This window comes from Triticum aestivum, chromosome 5B (assembly GCF_018294505.1).
Source record: "Triticum aestivum cultivar Chinese Spring chromosome 5B, IWGSC CS RefSeq v2.1, whole genome shotgun sequence".
Taxonomy (NCBI): domain Eukaryota; kingdom Viridiplantae; phylum Streptophyta; class Magnoliopsida; order Poales; family Poaceae; genus Triticum; species Triticum aestivum.
In genome coordinates, this window is record NC_057807.1 from 583500860 (window position 1) to 583517017 (window position 16158).

The following is a 16158-nucleotide window of genomic DNA, read 5'->3' on the forward strand; positions in this document are numbered from 1 at the left end:
AAGAGAATTACATTGCACACCTCAAAGCCCGTTAGTAGGTTGTTGAAGGCTTCGGTCAGTCCGCTCTTCACGGACCGAACCTTTTCCATAACTGCACCCATCAGGGTGCGGTGCTCCTCCATGATGGAAGCACATTGTAGTGCTTCCTCCAGAGTATGAGCGGCCTCCGGATTAACAGAGGCCGTCGATGGAGCTATTGCTCCTCCCCCTGTCAAAGGGGGGTGTTGGTCCGAACCCAAAGCCGCATTGGTCTCCGAGACGGTGTTCGGCGAGGGCCCAGACTGTTGAGGCCCCCCACCCTCGGTGGTCATGGGGGTCGCCGTGCTCCGCTTTGCAGCATCCGAGGTGTTACCCTCAGGCGCCTTTTGGACGGCCTCGCCCGCCCATCCTCGTCCAGGAGAGGTCCTTTGAGATGACACCTCGGTGTCATCCATGGCAGGGGGAGAAGGCTCGCGATGGTCCGTCGCTCTCCGCCTCTTCAGGCGGCAGAGAATTCCCTGACGAAGTCGAGGGGTTCGGGATATCGCGTGGAGGGCTGAAATATGAGCAAAGATACAATTTATACAGAGGCGGATAAGCGAAAAAATGAACAAGTAAGGTTTCGATACTTACGATTCGGCCAAGGGCTTAACCCGAGAAGCTCTCCTTGGGTCGTGCTCGAACTCCGAGTCCGAACTTACCGAGAGGGTAACCTTTTTCCCCTACGGCGTCGCCTCCTCCAGATTCTCGAAGGCCATCCTCTTCTTCCTTCTTGTGATGCGAGGGGAGTCGCTCTCTACCTCCTCTTCCTCCTCCTCTTCATCCTGTGAGAGAAGACAACTTTAGTTTTTCCAGATATAGCATCCGAAGTACCTTTGCAGCGGGGCCCTCCTTTGGGTCCCTTGCCCTTCTTCTGGCTCTTCTTCTCCGACGCTTGATAGGGCGTCGAGACCAGCATCTCCTCCAACTGAGGAGTGACTGGGTCTTCGGGCAACGAAGCCGGACTCCTGATCCGCTCCGCCTTCTTTGTCCAGCCATGTAGAGATGTGGGATGATAAGATTCATATTAATCAAATATACAAACCGGATATATCTTCGAAGAATTAACACTTACCGGAGAGGCCAGATTCTCGGCGACGAGACCAACGTCTTCGGTCTCCATGGGCTAGCTCTTCTGGGCCTTGAACAGCAGCTTCCACATTCCCTCATGTGTCATGCCGAGGAAGTGTTACAGGGTCTGCGGCTCCTCCGGATTGAACTCCCACATGGGGGAAGTCCGGCGCTGGCAAGGGAGAATGCGGCGGAAGAGCATGATCTGCACCACATTCGTGAGACCGACGTTCTTGTCCAGCATGTTGGTGATGCGCGTTTGCAGCGTCTGCACCTTCGTCTGGGACCCCCAGTCGAGGCCCTTGGCGTTCCATGATGCGAGCCTTGTGGGGGGTCCGGATCTGAACTCCGGAATCGCCGCCCAGTTGCTACGACGAAACTCGATGATGTAGAACCATTCTTGTTGTCAGACCTTGATGGTCTCGACAAAGGCCCCCTTGGGCCATGTGGCGTTGGGCAGCTTGCTTATCATGGCCCCGCCACAGTCCGCGTGCTGCCCGTCGACCACCTTTGGCTTCGCATTGAAGATCTTCAGCCATAGGCTGAAGTGTGTGGGGGGTGCGGAGTAAAGCCTCACACACGACGATAAACATCGAGATGTGGAGGAAAGAGTTCGGGGCTAGATCATGGAAATCTAGCCCGTAATAGAACATGAGCCCCTGAACAAAGGGGTGGAGTGGAAAACCTAACCCTATAAGGAAATGGGGGAGGAAGACGACCCTTTCGCCGAGCTCCGGAGTGGAGATGATCTGACTCTTCGGGGGAGCATGTGCGCGATGGTGGCAGCTAGGTATCCCGCACTACGGAGATCCTTTATCTCCTTCTCCGTGATGGAGGAGGCCTCCCACTTGCCCTTCGAATCGGATCCGGCCATGGTCGGAGGAGGTGGTGGTGGTGGTGAGGAAGATGAAAACTTTTCGGGCGCTGAGAGCTTGGGAGATTGGAAGGCGTGGGGAAGAAAGGGGAAATCCATTGCCCTCTTATAGGCGGTAAAAATTTCAACTGTCCCCCCCCCCCCCACTTATGCCTTGAAACTCGCCTATACCCAATGAAAGCGCGCGTCGTAAATGGTTGGATTACCCAAATTCTATTGATGAGCAATACTGTAATAACTGGGCACGATCTCTGTTTTGACAAGACGGACCAATGGGGCTTGGCCTCAAAACACGGAACGCGGGGTGTGAAAACGGTTCAAAACGCTGAAGGGTCAAGTCTAACGCTTCGCTGGAAAATTTGTCAGTAAGGACACTGTTCCTACTTTTTGCATATCCTGCCTTCACGGCTAAGGGTTGTGTTAATTATGCAAGGCCGAATACAGTCCTTTTATGGGGGAAAGCTGACGTATATTGTTCAGGGAACCCGTCTCGCAATGCCGAAGACAATCTGCGCGTCGAACACGTCGTCATTGAAGACTGGTTCAGGGGCTACTGAGGGAGTCCTGGACTAAGGGGTCCTCGGGCGTCCGGTCTATTGGATATGGGTCGGACTGATGGGCCGTCAAGATAAAAGGTAGAAGACCACCTCTCGTGTCTGGTAGGGACTCCCATATACATGGATGGCAAGTTCAGGTGTCCAGATGTACTATTTCCTTTTTGTTAAACCGACATTGTACAACCCTAAGCCCCTCCGGTATCTATATAATCTGGAGGGTTAGATCAAAGGTAGGAACACAACATCGATATGCTAGCCAAGTTAGGGTTTAGCCATTACGATCTCGAGGTAGATCAACTCTTGTAACCCTTATACTCGTTGAATATAATCAACCAGGAGTAGGGTTTTACCTCCATTAAGAGGGCCTGAACCTGGGTAAATAATGTGTCCTTTTGATCATAGTTACCATCGATCCTCAGACATACAGCTTGGGCACCCCTACCCGAGATCTGCCAGTTTTGACACCGACACCGTGCCTGATGGATGGATGTGTGCGTTAGTGATTTTTTTAAACAAGACTTGGCCCCGGCCTCTGCATCTAAGTGATGCCATATTATTAAAAGTCTCGAAAAGAGCACAAGATCTTACATTCATTACAGCTCGCAAGCGGAGCAAAATAAAAAAACAAAGATAAAACTCAATACCACAACCAGTATGTATAATAGGACAAGATCCCTAGACTCCTATCCTATTATGAGACCGTCATCCAAACCGGTTGAATATAGCCTGTGCTACCATCTCCCAGTGGTTGCACCCGGTGACCAAAGTCTCCCTGGAGTTCATAGGAATGAGTAAGGACCACATACGGATTCGAGCCGCAGCTCTGAAGATTACCTGCAAAAAGTTTAAGATGTGTTGTCTACTAAAAATCATGTCATTCCTACAGTTCCACATAGCTCAAATAAGCGCGCATATTCCAATCCGAATACGAGACGCAATAATATGATCTACTCCAGCTAACCACGTCCCAAATAATGATTCAATGTTAACTGGAGGAATAATGTTAAAGGATATATGAACTGTTCACCAAAGTAATTTTGCGAGAGGGCAATCTAAAACTAGGTGTTGTATTGTTTCATCCTAATCACAAAAACAACATCATGACTGCCAACCCAATGTCGCTTTAGTAAAATATCTTTGGTGATGATCATTTGCTTGTGTACAGACCATATAAAAATTTTAATACACAAGGGAACCTTAACTTTCCATATATATACCGATCTTGGGATTGGGCCAGAGTAAATTAGATCCACATACATTGATTGATCGTAAACACACTGTTTCTAGCTAGCTTCCAGTGAAACGAATCAGGTTGATCGGATAGTTGAACCTCCATCAACCTCCGTACCAAGTGCATCCAGGAGTTCCATCGCTCCCCAACTAACGATCGCCTAAATTGGATATTTAAGGGTACCGATTGTAATACTGTGCCCACGTAATCCTCCTTACGTTGTACAATATTATATAGGGTGGGATACTATATGGCTAGAGGCGTTTCCCCTAACCACATATCTTCCCAAAATCTAGTTGTCATTCCATTACCAACGAAGAATTTGGCCCTATGGAAGAACAAATCTTTCGTTCTCATAAGCCCTTTCCAGAAAGGCGAATCATTAGGTCTCACGGTCACTTGGGCAAGAGTTTTACAGTGCAAGTATTGTTGCATAATATATGTGCCCACATACCCTCCGTCTCAACTGATAGTCTATACAACCATTTACTCATGAGGCATTTATTTTTAATTACCAAGTTCTCAATACCAAGACCACACTGGTCTTTAGGCCGGCGGATGATATCCCACCTGGCCAGGTGATATTTCTTTTTACCCTCATCTGACTGCCAAAAAAAGAGACTGAAAAAAGTCTAATCTCTTCCGTACCCCTTTGGGTACTTCGAAGAAAGATAACAGGAACATCGGCATACTAGTTAATATTGAATTAATAAGTACAAGCCGACCTCCATACGACATTAGCTTGTCGTTCCATCAGCTAAGCTTTTTCTCAATTCGATCTTTGATGCATCTCCATTCTTTATTCGAAAGTTTGTGACGATGAATTGGTATGCCCAAGTAACTAAATGGCATAGAACTTAATTCACATCCGAACAATTGTCTATATGCATCTTTTGAATGGATGGATCTTCATAGGTGAATGGATGGATCTTCAGATGGATTGATGCTTGCGTTGGTGATTGAATGAATCTTCCTCTCTAGCCATGCGTGAGTTCCTCTCTGGTCGTGCATCGTCTTCATGGGCTCTGGGTCGCAGGAGTCCTCCTGATCGCCGTGGACAGCATTGCATGGCATCGTCTTTCTCCTCCGGGTCGTGAGAAGTCTCCTCCGGGATGTGGACTCCATAGCGTGTGTCGTCTTCATGGGCTCCAGGCAGTTTTCTAATAAAGAATAAATTAGTAGCATTGGTATTATCCTTTAAGAAGAAAGAAAATGAAACAAAAATATAAAACAGGCAATTACAAAATTCGCACACAGATTACAAAAAATAATTATTTTATAATATACAAGAATATGCATATGATAGGGGAATTTTTTATTAAAAAATCATAAAAAGGAATGAATTAGTGACATTGGTATTGCCATTTAAGAAGACAGAATACCTAAAAATTTGTAATACAAACAATGATTTTATAAAATTTGCACGCTATATACAAAAAGATTATGCTTTCTAAAACTGAGCAAGAATGAAAAATATAGTAGTGTAATTAGTGGGATTGGTATTACCTTTAAAGAAGAAAGGAGATAAATAAAAAATCAAAATAATATAGTTTCCTAAGAAATAATGAATTAATGATATTGGTATAACCATTTAAGAAGAGAGAAAATGGAAAACAAATTTAAAAAAAAGAATCGCAAAATTTGCACACAATATACACAAACAATGTCTTTATTAAAATATGCAAGAATAAACATATGATAGTGGAATGTTTGCAAAAGAAAAGTTTCCAAAGAAGGAGTTAATTAGAGGCATTGGCATTACCCTTAAAGAAAATAAAAAGTAAAACAAAATTAATATAATAAAGTTTATAAGGAAAAACGAATTAGTAGCATTGGTATTATCATTCAAGAAAAAATAAAAAGGAAAAAACTTGCAAACAACTTTGCTGTGAAATTGCACTTTTTAATATGCAAAGATTAATCATATAATAGTGCAATTTTAGGACATATTGTATAGTATTTGTTTGCATGCATTTACACTTACCCAATATCTAAAACTAGACACAAAAGAAAAGAAAAGCAACTAATAATGAAAAATTAAAACAAATGCAAAAACAGATGTAAAAGGAAAAACAGAAAAAACAAAGGGAGAAAGAGGAAGGCTAGATAGTAATGTGAAATAACAACACAAATCACAAAGCAAGATCAACGACACACAAAAACGATAGATACAAATAAAATTCCAGGCGACTTACATGCAGCTAAATGGGTTAGCTAAATAGGTCCTTGGCCTCTCGCGATTGCAACACCAATGACGTTGGGACGACCTCATCCAAGGGCTATATAACGTGAATCCAGTGGGTCGTTAACCCAGCTGATTGACGCATAGCATCCGTTTTTAGATGTTTTTTTGGGTTTTGTTAGGATTTGTGTCCTCTTTAGGAAGGCGAGATGGCGGCGGCTCCCTGGAGATGAAATAGCGTTCTACCCATCTAGCCTCTTCCCGGTGGTGCATCTAGTATCGTCGGTGGCCGTGTGGACGTGTTTGTCCGGCGTATCTGTATTTAGTTGATTTGATCGGATCTTGTCATTGTTCGTATGTATTCATGTGTCTTTAGGTTGGATCCTTCCGATCTACGCTACTCTTCATCGGCGGTGATTGTTGTTTTGTTGCGCTAGTCCTATGAGGCCTTAGCATGACTACTTTCCGACTGTCTACTATAACAAGTTTTGCGAGGCTCCGGCGAAGGAGAGGCGATGGCGGCGGCGTGCCTTCGTCTCGCTTTAGTGCTTGTAGTAGTCACTAGATGGACTACGGATCAGGATATATTTTTTATTATTTCTGGTGTTTGTTGCACTGAAATGATTAAAATGAATATATCGAAAAATTTCACGCAAAAAAACAAACATAGTGTGCTGCCTACGCACGTGAGAACAAAGCAAAAATGGTTGCGTCTACACATGATGCACAGAATGAGTGCATCTACCCGGACATAGTTTGCTGGCTATGCACATGAGCAACAGAGCAAAAATGACAGTTCTTTCTCGGCAACTAGCCGCCGCTGCCTGCCAACCCTACCCGCCATAGCTTCCGGTGCCACTTCCCCTTCTCTCTCCGTCCAACGGTCTCGTCGGTGGCAAGAGGAGTGGGGCATGTTTGTCTTATTTTATTTTTCTTAGGTTTTTGCTTCTCTCGTATCATCGACGATGTGATGTCGACGATGGCATGTTGGAATAATCTCTCTTCGATCTCTCCCTACCTCAGCGATGTACGATCCGACATCAACGATGGGCCTATGAGAGTATGTCCCCAGATCTGTTGGTTCACTACAAATCTTGGCAGCTCATGTGTCTTTCAAGGAGATATTTTGGCTGGCTATTGATGTGACGACTGTTGAGAAATGTAGTAGAAAAGAAATCACCCTACGATCAACCAGAAACACTTTGAAGATGCAATAACGGTGTAAAGAACTAGAGAAGGCTCCAAAAACTTGTGTATCCAAAAGGTCAAAACCTCTAGAATATATAGGTTGGAGGAGGAGGAGAGGGCGCCACACAAGGGGGAAAGGTTTCCCCCCTTTGGCCGACCAAGAGGAGGGAAAAAAACCTCCAATTCGGCCTCCCCTTTCCTTCCACAAGGGGGAAGGGACGCCACCTCCTAATCAGACCCAAGTGACCCAAATAGCTTTCCATCATTTGGCCTTTTAAGGCCATTGATATTTAAATAGTTATAAAAGCCTCCTAATCATATTTAGAGCCTCTTTAATATTAATTTAACATCACTAGAAACTATTTGCAATGATATATAATTTATCAGTATTACCTGGTAAACCTCGAAACCCTTTCGGTGACCCCGAAACACTTCCGGTTCTTCTCGAAACTATTTCAAATATTAATGAAAATATTTCATAGATATTTTCTCATTACTCATGTCCCACTAACACTCAGCAGATCATGATTACCTTAAGTCTGTCACCCTGTAGGTTCGGTAAAACAAAGACATGAATAAAATCCCTTTCATTAATGACCAATGGCAGAACCTTGAACGTCCATATCAATCCCTATGGGTACACGAATGACATTTGAATTGAATCTTTGGTTATCATGTGTTATTCCCTTTGCTTCGCGACACTTAACAAAACCCGAGGAAAGATATATCGGTATCCTCTTGAGTCATACACATGCTCACTATAGCGTATCCTCGTTACTGGTGTTGTTCTTCTTTCTCATTGACATGTTCCGGCATCCCCGTGACATAGTCACTTGTGTTTGGGCAGACGATGATGGATGTCGTCACACCAAGAGGGCCCTAAGAATATCTCTCCATCGTCGAAGGAACAAATCCCACTCTCGAGCTATCTAGTCCCTTGTTAAACTTTCCGATGAACCAGTAAGGTGTCGTTATGATCACCGTGTTACAGATGACGTTTGAGAAACCTCAAAGTTCATCGTACGGTAAGAAGTGACTACGATACTCTCATGGTCTAAGGAACTAAATCACATTCTAACTCTCTGTGTTATAACAATTGGCTTCTGACGATATTATCTCAAAGTATAACAAGCAAGTTTGGGTCGATTCAATATGATCACTCTTCTAACGTCATATTCTCAAAGTTGTTTTAGGACTATCGTTACACTTAACGACATTCAAAGATCCGGAAAGCATGATCACTAACAACACTTGAGTTGGTCTTAGAGACAAGAATAGAAACCAGGTTTTACCGTTTATCATTCCACACATGCATATGATTTTTGCACTGAATCGCATATTTCAGGATCATAGCAGTTATAGCATAGAATATAAACTCTTAATTATAAACATGAAAAATATAATAATATAATATTGTTGCCTCTAGGACATATTTCCAACCGTGACTTCGACATCTTCTATGTTGTTCTCTGCCTTGGTCCGGTTTCTTCCACCCTCTGTCATTATTTAAGTAAATCAGTTTTACTGGTTTCTCGATATTAATCAGATGAAAGATGCCCTGTCATTATTTAAGTAAAAAGTCAAAAACAGAGCAAAAATTGCTGCATCTGCATCTGCCGTGGTGCACATGCTTACTTTCATTGACATTGTAGTCCTTGGGAGTTCCTTGTTTCCAAAGCAAAAAGCATCCAGACACTGCGTACGGATGCGGATCTCCCGTTTGATTTGACTTTGCAACGGGAAGCAAAAGGAATCTCGATCCAGCGCCGCACGGACAACAAGGCAAGCCACGACTGTTTGCTGTACGAACCAATAATTCTTTCAACATTTCCACGATCCATGGATCGCCATGGACGTCAGGCATGGCGTATGCAAGTTAAGCCTTCTACTAGATGAAGATGAACCACGCAATATATAGGCCGCCATGCAGGATGGTGCCACACAACACACATCATCCAATCAACGCACATCACTTCCTCTTATAACACAGTTAACCATGGATAAGGCATACATTGCCATCCTCTCCTTCGCCTTCCTCTTCCTGATCCACTACATTCTAGGCAAGGTCACCAATGGCAGGCACAGCAAGGGCGCCGTCCAGCTGCCGCCGAGCCCCCGGGCCATCCCGTTCCTCGGCCACCTCCACCTCCTGGAGAAGCCGTTCCACGCCGCTCTGTGCGGCCTCGCCAAGCGCCTCGGCCCCGTCTTCTCGCTGCGCCTCGGCTCGCGCCGCGCGGTGGTGGTGTCCTCGCCGGAGTGCGCCAGGGAGTGCTTCACGGAGCACGACGTGATCTTCGCCGACCGGCCCCAGTTCCCCTCGCAGCTGCTCGTGTCCTTCGACGGCATCGCGCTCTCCACGTCCAGCTACGGCCCGCACTGGCGCAACCTCCGTCGCGTCGCCGCCGTGCAGCTGCTCTCTGCGCACCGCGTCGCCTGCATGTCGGGCGTGATCGGGGGCGAGGTGCGCGCCATGGCGCGCCGGCTTTTCCGGGCCGCCGCGGCGTCCCCCGACGGCGCCGCGCGGGTCGAGCTGAAGCGGAGGCTCTTCGAGCTCTCCCTCAGCGTGCTCATGGAGACCATCGCCCAGACCAAGGGGACCCGGCCGGAGGCCGACGCCGACACGGACATGTCCCTGGAGGCCCAGGAGTTCAAGAAGGTGGTGGACGAGATCATCCCGCACATCGGCGCCGCCAACCTGTGGGACTACCTGCCGGTGCTGCGGTGGTTCGACGTGTTCGGAGTGAGGAACAAGATCCTTGCCGCGGTGAGCAGGAGGGACGCCTTCATGCTGCGTCTCATCGACAACGAGCGCCGGAGGCTTGACGATGGCGGCGCCGAAGGCGACAAGAAGAGCATGATCGCCGTGCTGCTCACTCTGCAGAAGACGGAGCCAGAGGTGTACACCGATACCATGATCATGGCTCTCTGCGCGGTGAGCTATCCTTTTTCCACCTCCTCTTCTCGTTTGGTCTCTCTCTAATCCAAGTTAATTAGCACTTATACTACTCCTCAATCTTCACTATGTAAGAAAATTAGCTGCATTCTCAAGACTCCAAGATGAAACCAGAATACTATCGTGTTGTGCTTTGTGACAGTACACCGACGATTGTTATGTCTCTTTTCCCCAATCTGCTAAACTAAAACTCGTGGAGGCAATCATACTCATGTCACGATCTAACTGCACTCATTTTCTCGGTGAATTTTCTGTAGAATTACTCACGCCACGATCTCACCAATAACCCTCGTTTTCTCAATGGACTATGTGCAGAATTTATTCGGGGCTGGAACGGAGACCACGTCGACGACGACGGAGTGGGCGATGTCGCTGCTGCTGAACCACCCGGCGGCCCTCAAAGAGGCGCAGGCCGAGATCGACGCGGCCGTGGGGACCTCCCGGCTGGTGACCGCCGACGACGTGCCCCGGCTGGCCTACCTGCAGTGCATCGTGAGCGAGACGCTGCGGCTGTACCCGGCGGCACCGATGCTGCTGCCGCACCAGTCCTCGGCTGACTGCAAGGTCGGCGGCTACAACGTGCCGAGCGGCACGATGCTGATGGTGAACGCGTACGCCATCCACCGGGACCCGGCGGCGTGGGAGCGGCCGCTGGAGTTCGTCCCGGAGCGGTTCGAGGACGGGAAGGCCGAGGGGCGGTTCATGATCCCGTTCGGGATGGGCCGGCGGCGGTGCCCCGGAGAGACGCTGGCGCTGCGGACTATCGGCATGGTGCTGGCCACGCTGGTGCAGTGCTTCGACTGGGAGCGCGTGGACGGCGCGGAGGTGGACATGACGGAGGGCGGCGGGCTCACCATCCCCAAGGCCGTGCCGCTCGAGGCCGTGTGCAGGCCGCGCCCGGCCATGCGCGACGTGCTTGAGAGCCTCTGATCTGACAATCCAACTTCGTTCTTGGCATCATAAAATGCATGGACTGGTGGCGTGCTGATGTAGTAGTAAATAAAGTCGTGACCCTTGTGTGAGCAGAGTCAAGCTAGCTATCATCCTATGCAGTAAATTACAGGTAAGTGTCGGGGTTTTGTGAGAACTAGCTAAACTATCTAGGTAGCGCTCGTGGATCGTGATAGTACCAAGCCAGCAATTTGTAATTTAGTTTGTATCAAGAATGTTGTGTATGGGATAACAAATTATTTCATCTCTCTATAAAATTGCAAATCAAAAAATGTAGGGAACGGACATTCAGGATTTGGGCTTACGCCGATCTGGACACGCGAGGGAAGGGCAGCTTCACAGAATCTGAGACTTCAAATAAAAAGAATACCAATCATTTTTTTCTTCTGTATTTGCAAATAAGCGGATGATGGAAGAACAGAAAACGGAAGCTGGAAATATCCACCTGTAAATTTTGTTATTTATACGGTTACCTGAAAACGAAATTTGGACTAGTCAATTCCTTGGGAGAAAGAGCAAGGTTCTGAGGTCGAGGTGGGGGGCGACGCGATGAGGCCGGTCTAGAACCTCGTTGGAGACCAGGACAATGGCGGTGGTGAGAGGAGGAAGATGAATGGGCCAGCCGTTGGGTCGATCTCCAATGGTTCGGCCGAGAAGAAGTGTGTAGGACGTTTAGACTAGCTTGGTCCCATTTTCTTATGATTTCCGTCACACTGCTACTACTCCCTCGGTTTCTAAATATAAACCCTTTTAGAGATTTCAATACAGATTAAATACAAATGTATATGGACATATTTTATAGTGTAGATTCACTCATTTTGACCGTATGTAATTCATATTAAAATCTCTAAAAGTCTATATGTAGAATCAGAGGGAATAGTTTACACAAAATCCCGTAGCTAGAAGGAGTCCAAAGATGCGCGTCACTGAGCAACATTTCTGTTGTTGATTCTTGCTTACCTAAGCACCATTGGGTTGGGTCAGGAATGGTTTCCGTTTGAGGTGCAGCCGTGCAGGAGTCTGGCTGAGACTACGGGTGCACAAAAGTAGATCACCGGACGCACGTCTGTTTCCACGAGGCCACTACTACGGGTGGATTTTCACGGGCGTGTCCGGCACTCTACCGCGCGCGCAAGCAAAACATGCCACGGCCGGTCACGGCAGCACATCGTGCTTGTTATTTAACCCGTGATGCAGGAGAGCACGTGACCATGGGCCATGGCACGAAGATGGAAAAATGAACTGAAGCCTGTAAACATCTTATTCAGTCATGAATGAGGATTGCCCAAACTGCCAGAGCGTCGTTCTTATCTGTCAAGTTCAAAAGCCCAGGCTACAATGGCCCTACCATACTTGTCAGTCGCAAGGGCTTCAAGATAAATGGGTAAAGCAGCGGTAGTGCACATCTACAACACATGCAAATAGAGTTATGACCACGGTTGAACAGTCATGGATGTACCGAACACATGGTAGAGGTGTCTTGGGCTCTTGGCAGGTTAACTCGGTATCTTCAGCTTCTGGGTCTTCTGCATCACGACGGGCAGCTTGCGGGCGACAAGATTCGGGTCTGCGTATGCCGCAGAATCGGAAGGATAGCCCTCCTACATTATGTGGAAAACGGATTAGAAAAGAAAATTAAACACGCTCCAACATTTTGCAGTTAACTTGCTCAAAGGAAAGTACTTGTTCAAGAGAGAGAGAGAGAGAGCACACCGCAGACATGGCAGCAAATGTTGCTTCCCTCCAGCAGAGTTCACGCAGTACAACCGGCTTCGCTTCCTTACTTCCAAAAGAACAATGTAAACGGGTATCCCTCAATCTCATCAGCGCACCATCAACCCTAAGCTGTGGAATGTGGTATATGCAGGGGTAATAAGAAGTTGTTAGGCTCCTGTCCCTTAAGTATAAATGGATCTTAAAATAGCTATTAATGTTCAAACATTTGCACATGAGACTGCCTGCCGGCGTTGTGCCCAAAACCACACCAGCTTGGTGGGTGTCATGCTTGAATTTAAGCTTCCAGAATTCTAATCCCCTTCAAAAGGGTATTTGTTTTAGATTTTCAGAGAGTCAAACCTTAGACCCGGTTTGTTTGAGAAGAGTGAACACACTGAAGAACTGTAACTATTATAACACTAAGCTCTTGCCATTCTTTGTGGGAAAACTGGAAAAGTAGAAATTATACACTAAAAGTAAAACTATTTAGCGATTTGCTTCTTGTGTATGACATTACATGGCCCTTATAGATTCTCTTACTACTAGAGACACATCAGGTGTAAAATGCAGAGCAGTGGATCATACCCAAAAGCGCAAGAGCAGAAACCAACCGGTTGGCATCACCCTCTGCAGACATGCAATCAAAGAATATCAAGTATGTTGAATAAAAGAAGTATGTGAAACTAAAGTTGATGTTACCATAAAAAAAGTCCAGTTAAAATAGGATAACTACACCCGCAAAAAAAAAAGGATAACTAGGGAGAACTTACCACTCGCGCTGTAAGGAATGAGATACCGCTATCAGCTAGCTCATCTTCATACAAGATAACCTAAATATGTCATGTCAGGGTAAACCAATGTATAGAGCAATCATGAACAATTTAATCTGTTTCCGTACCTCATCATAGAAAAGAATTGGTTCTTTTGCAGAAAGGGCAATAAGGTCGATCCTGTCATCAGTGTCCTCCCAACACAAATTGCTACATTCATCTAAACTTGTTTGCGTCTGGAAAAGAAATAATGATGGTCAGAAACCTACCAGTACAAAAAGTAAATCAGCCTAAGGAGGCAAATGAAGCCAAAACAGGTGAAATTAGAGTAGAAGTAAGGTCCATACAGCATCTTGGTTCAGAACCACATCACTCCCACAGTATGGTGTCGTGAATGTATAGTCATAGTCAAGTACCACTTGGTCAGCAGGATTACTGCAAGAAAACATATACTGAACGAACCTTCTCTTGGTTCTTTGCCTAATAAAGCCACAACACGTTAAATTTCTAGTTAATTATTCTACAACAGTCCTTCCTACGTAATCACCCTTTTGGCAGAGACTGGAGTGAACATATACTCGTTGATCGAAATAAGAAATGCACAGCTGACCTTTTTATAGTATTTATGGACATTTTTTTATAGTATAATGCACGACTGACCTTCCCACAGTAAAACATAAAGTAAACCATCCTAAATGTATTTCTTTACTGTGTTGGTACTTGTGGTGAAAGCTTGACCCTTTAAGACAAACAGCAATGCTCCCATATAATGGTGACCCCAAAGAAATCCAAAATACTTTTCACTAGAAACACTTCCTAGCATGCGTAAGTAACAGAGTACAGGTATACAAGAACCTTCTGAATTTCCATTTTGCTGCAGCCGGAACTTGAACAGGTGGCAATGCCTCTTGTTTCCATGCCTTGAGAGCATCAAGCGCGTTGAAATGTAATTTGACGCCAGTTTGAGCATTCTGAATAGACACAAAACTCTCTCCAAACACCATCTCAGGTAAATGTGTCGTCTGAAGTTTATCTTCATATCTGAAGAAGAACATTGCATATAGGTTTCAATTAATTCATACACAATCATTTATATGGTTACAGACCAAGGATCTACTAACAGTGGACAGCTCCAATATTAGTTAAGAATGCAAAATGCACTCCTTAGAACAAATAAATCAAAACCAGTAAGAAATGTTATACATATTGCCTGACTGCACGCAGCAATAGAATGATGGGTATGCTAGTACTATTTGTTAATAATCGATTACTGGTTCATTGCTGGAGATAACAGAGGAACGATGATTCAGATTTCATGTTTCAGTTTGCAGTGCGGCAGTTAATTGGTGATGACCAACAGAGTAAAACATAACTGATTCAACTTCCATGGCTGAAGAACATAAGCATGACAAACTTACGCAATTTTAAATTCCATGAGTGGCCAGCAACTAAGCAAATCATACCGAATTCCTGTCTATTACACAACAAAAGGAGTACTGACATAGGACAAATAGTAAATCTACGAGCAGACTGAACAATTGATTAAGTACCAGATAATTAATGTTCAAGCTATAGCAAGCCAGGAATCTCAGTCTTCAATTCTCTACTGCGCTAATCAAATGGAAAGGGGGAAGAAAGGTTAGGGTTTAAGGTTGGGGGCGGCTCGTACAGGCTCACAGATGCGGAGTTGAGGATGGGCCCCTTGTGGGACTGGATGACCCACCCCTTCACCCGCACGCCGCCCGGAATCGCCTCCGCGCCGGCCGCTTTCAGCTCGCCCGCCGTCGGGCCGTCCCACGCCGACGCCGCCGCCGCAGCCATCTTCCGCTGCGTCCCGTCCCGGTCTCTTGCTCTGGTTCGGTCGCTAGTCAATACGGATCCACTCTGTGCTCTTAGAACAGAGCACACAGAGCACATTGCCGTTAGCATCACGACCGTCTGATTAAACGTCGATGGCTGTGATTCATTGCTACTTCTGTCAGAACAACGTTCCGTGACGTAGGTAAAAAAACATGTTAATGTGTTTTTTATGCGCGAAACAATATTTTTAGCTAAATATTCCCTCCGTCCATAATAATATAAAGATAAAAATAATACAAAAAATTCAACTGTAGCTTCATGACAAGTCCATTTTATAAAGGTCAGGATAAAGTTTCATTCTAAATGTCAGGTCTAGCCAATTAAGTACTCCCTCCGTCCGGAATTACTTGTCATCAAAATGGATGAAAATGGATGTATCTAGAACTAAAATACATCTAGATACATCCATTTCAATGACAAGTATTTCCAAACGGAGGGAATATGAAACATCTGGACAAAGATAATACCTTTAACAAAAAGGCGTCCATGTGTAGAGTTATTATTGGGTCCATCGGATTCTAGCAATAAAGGCATATCATAGGTTTTCACTTGGGATGTTTGTGTTAAAAACACCCATTATAATATAGACCCATACACTCACACCACCACGAATACACACTCACACAACGCCTACTGAAGACTAGGTTAGAGTTGTGGAGCTTCAAAATCGGTGACCGAGGTTTGATCTTTGATGGGCTTAGGATACTACCACAGTTTTAACCATCCAACTATGATCTTTCAGAAAAAAAACATCCAACTATTGGTTCTTTTACCACCGGGTAATGGC

The 16158-nt window shown here is 45.7% G+C and overlaps 2 protein-coding genes across 3 annotated transcripts; one reads left to right on the forward strand and one right to left on the reverse strand.

Annotated features, from left to right (window-relative positions):
- Nucleotides 1-9037: 9037 nt before the first annotated feature.
- Nucleotides 9038-11269, forward strand: LOC123113394 (cytochrome P450 81Q32). The gene is made up of 2 exons (XM_044534614.1): nucleotides 9038-10053; nucleotides 10390-11269. Exons 1-2 carry the CDS (start codon nucleotides 9046-9048, stop codon nucleotides 11002-11004), a joined length of 1623 nt encoding a protein of 540 aa, XP_044390549.1. The 5' UTR covers nucleotides 9038-9045; the 3' UTR covers nucleotides 11005-11269.
- Nucleotides 11270-12257: 988 nt separating this feature from the next.
- LOC123113396 (TIP41-like protein) lies at nucleotides 12258-15401 on the reverse strand. 2 transcript variants are annotated; one of them, XM_044534617.1, is made up of 8 exons: nucleotides 15181-15401; nucleotides 14367-14552; nucleotides 13859-13991; nucleotides 13640-13747; nucleotides 13512-13571; nucleotides 13327-13368; nucleotides 12739-12870; nucleotides 12258-12626 (listed from the first exon to the last, which is right to left on the reverse strand). In XM_044534617.1, exons 1-8 carry the CDS (start codon nucleotides 15330-15332, stop codon nucleotides 12522-12524), a joined length of 918 nt encoding a protein of 305 aa, XP_044390552.1. In that variant the 5' UTR covers nucleotides 15333-15401; the 3' UTR covers nucleotides 12258-12521. The 2 variants fall into 2 exon arrangements, with proteins under 2 accessions (XP_044390552.1, XP_044390553.1); XM_044534618.1 differs by having other exon boundaries at nucleotides 13859-13946; nucleotides 15181-15395.
- Nucleotides 15402-16158: the final 757 nt, after the last annotated feature.

Excerpts from the sequence above, each read along its gene's own strand:
- LOC123113394 (XM_044534614.1), top strand. The coding sequence starts at position 9,046 with ATGCAGGATGGTGCCACACAACACACATCATCCAATCAACGCACATCA. Across the intron at positions 10,054-10,389 it reads TGATCATGGCTCTCTGCGCG|AATTTATTCGGGGCTGGAAC; the intron begins GTGAGCTATCCT and ends GACTATGTGCAG.
- LOC123113396 (XM_044534617.1), bottom strand. The coding sequence starts at position 15,332 with ATGGCTGCGGCGGCGGCGTCGGCGTGGGACGGCCCGACGGCGGGCGAG. Across the intron at positions 13,748-13,858 it reads TGGTTCTGAACCAAGATGCT|ACGCAAACAAGTTTAGATGA; the intron begins GTATGGACCTTA and ends TTTCTTTTCCAG. Across the intron at positions 13,369-13,511 it reads CATTCCTTACAGCGCGAGTG|AGGGTGATGCCAACCGGTTG; the intron begins GTAAGTTCTCCC and ends GCATGTCTGCAG.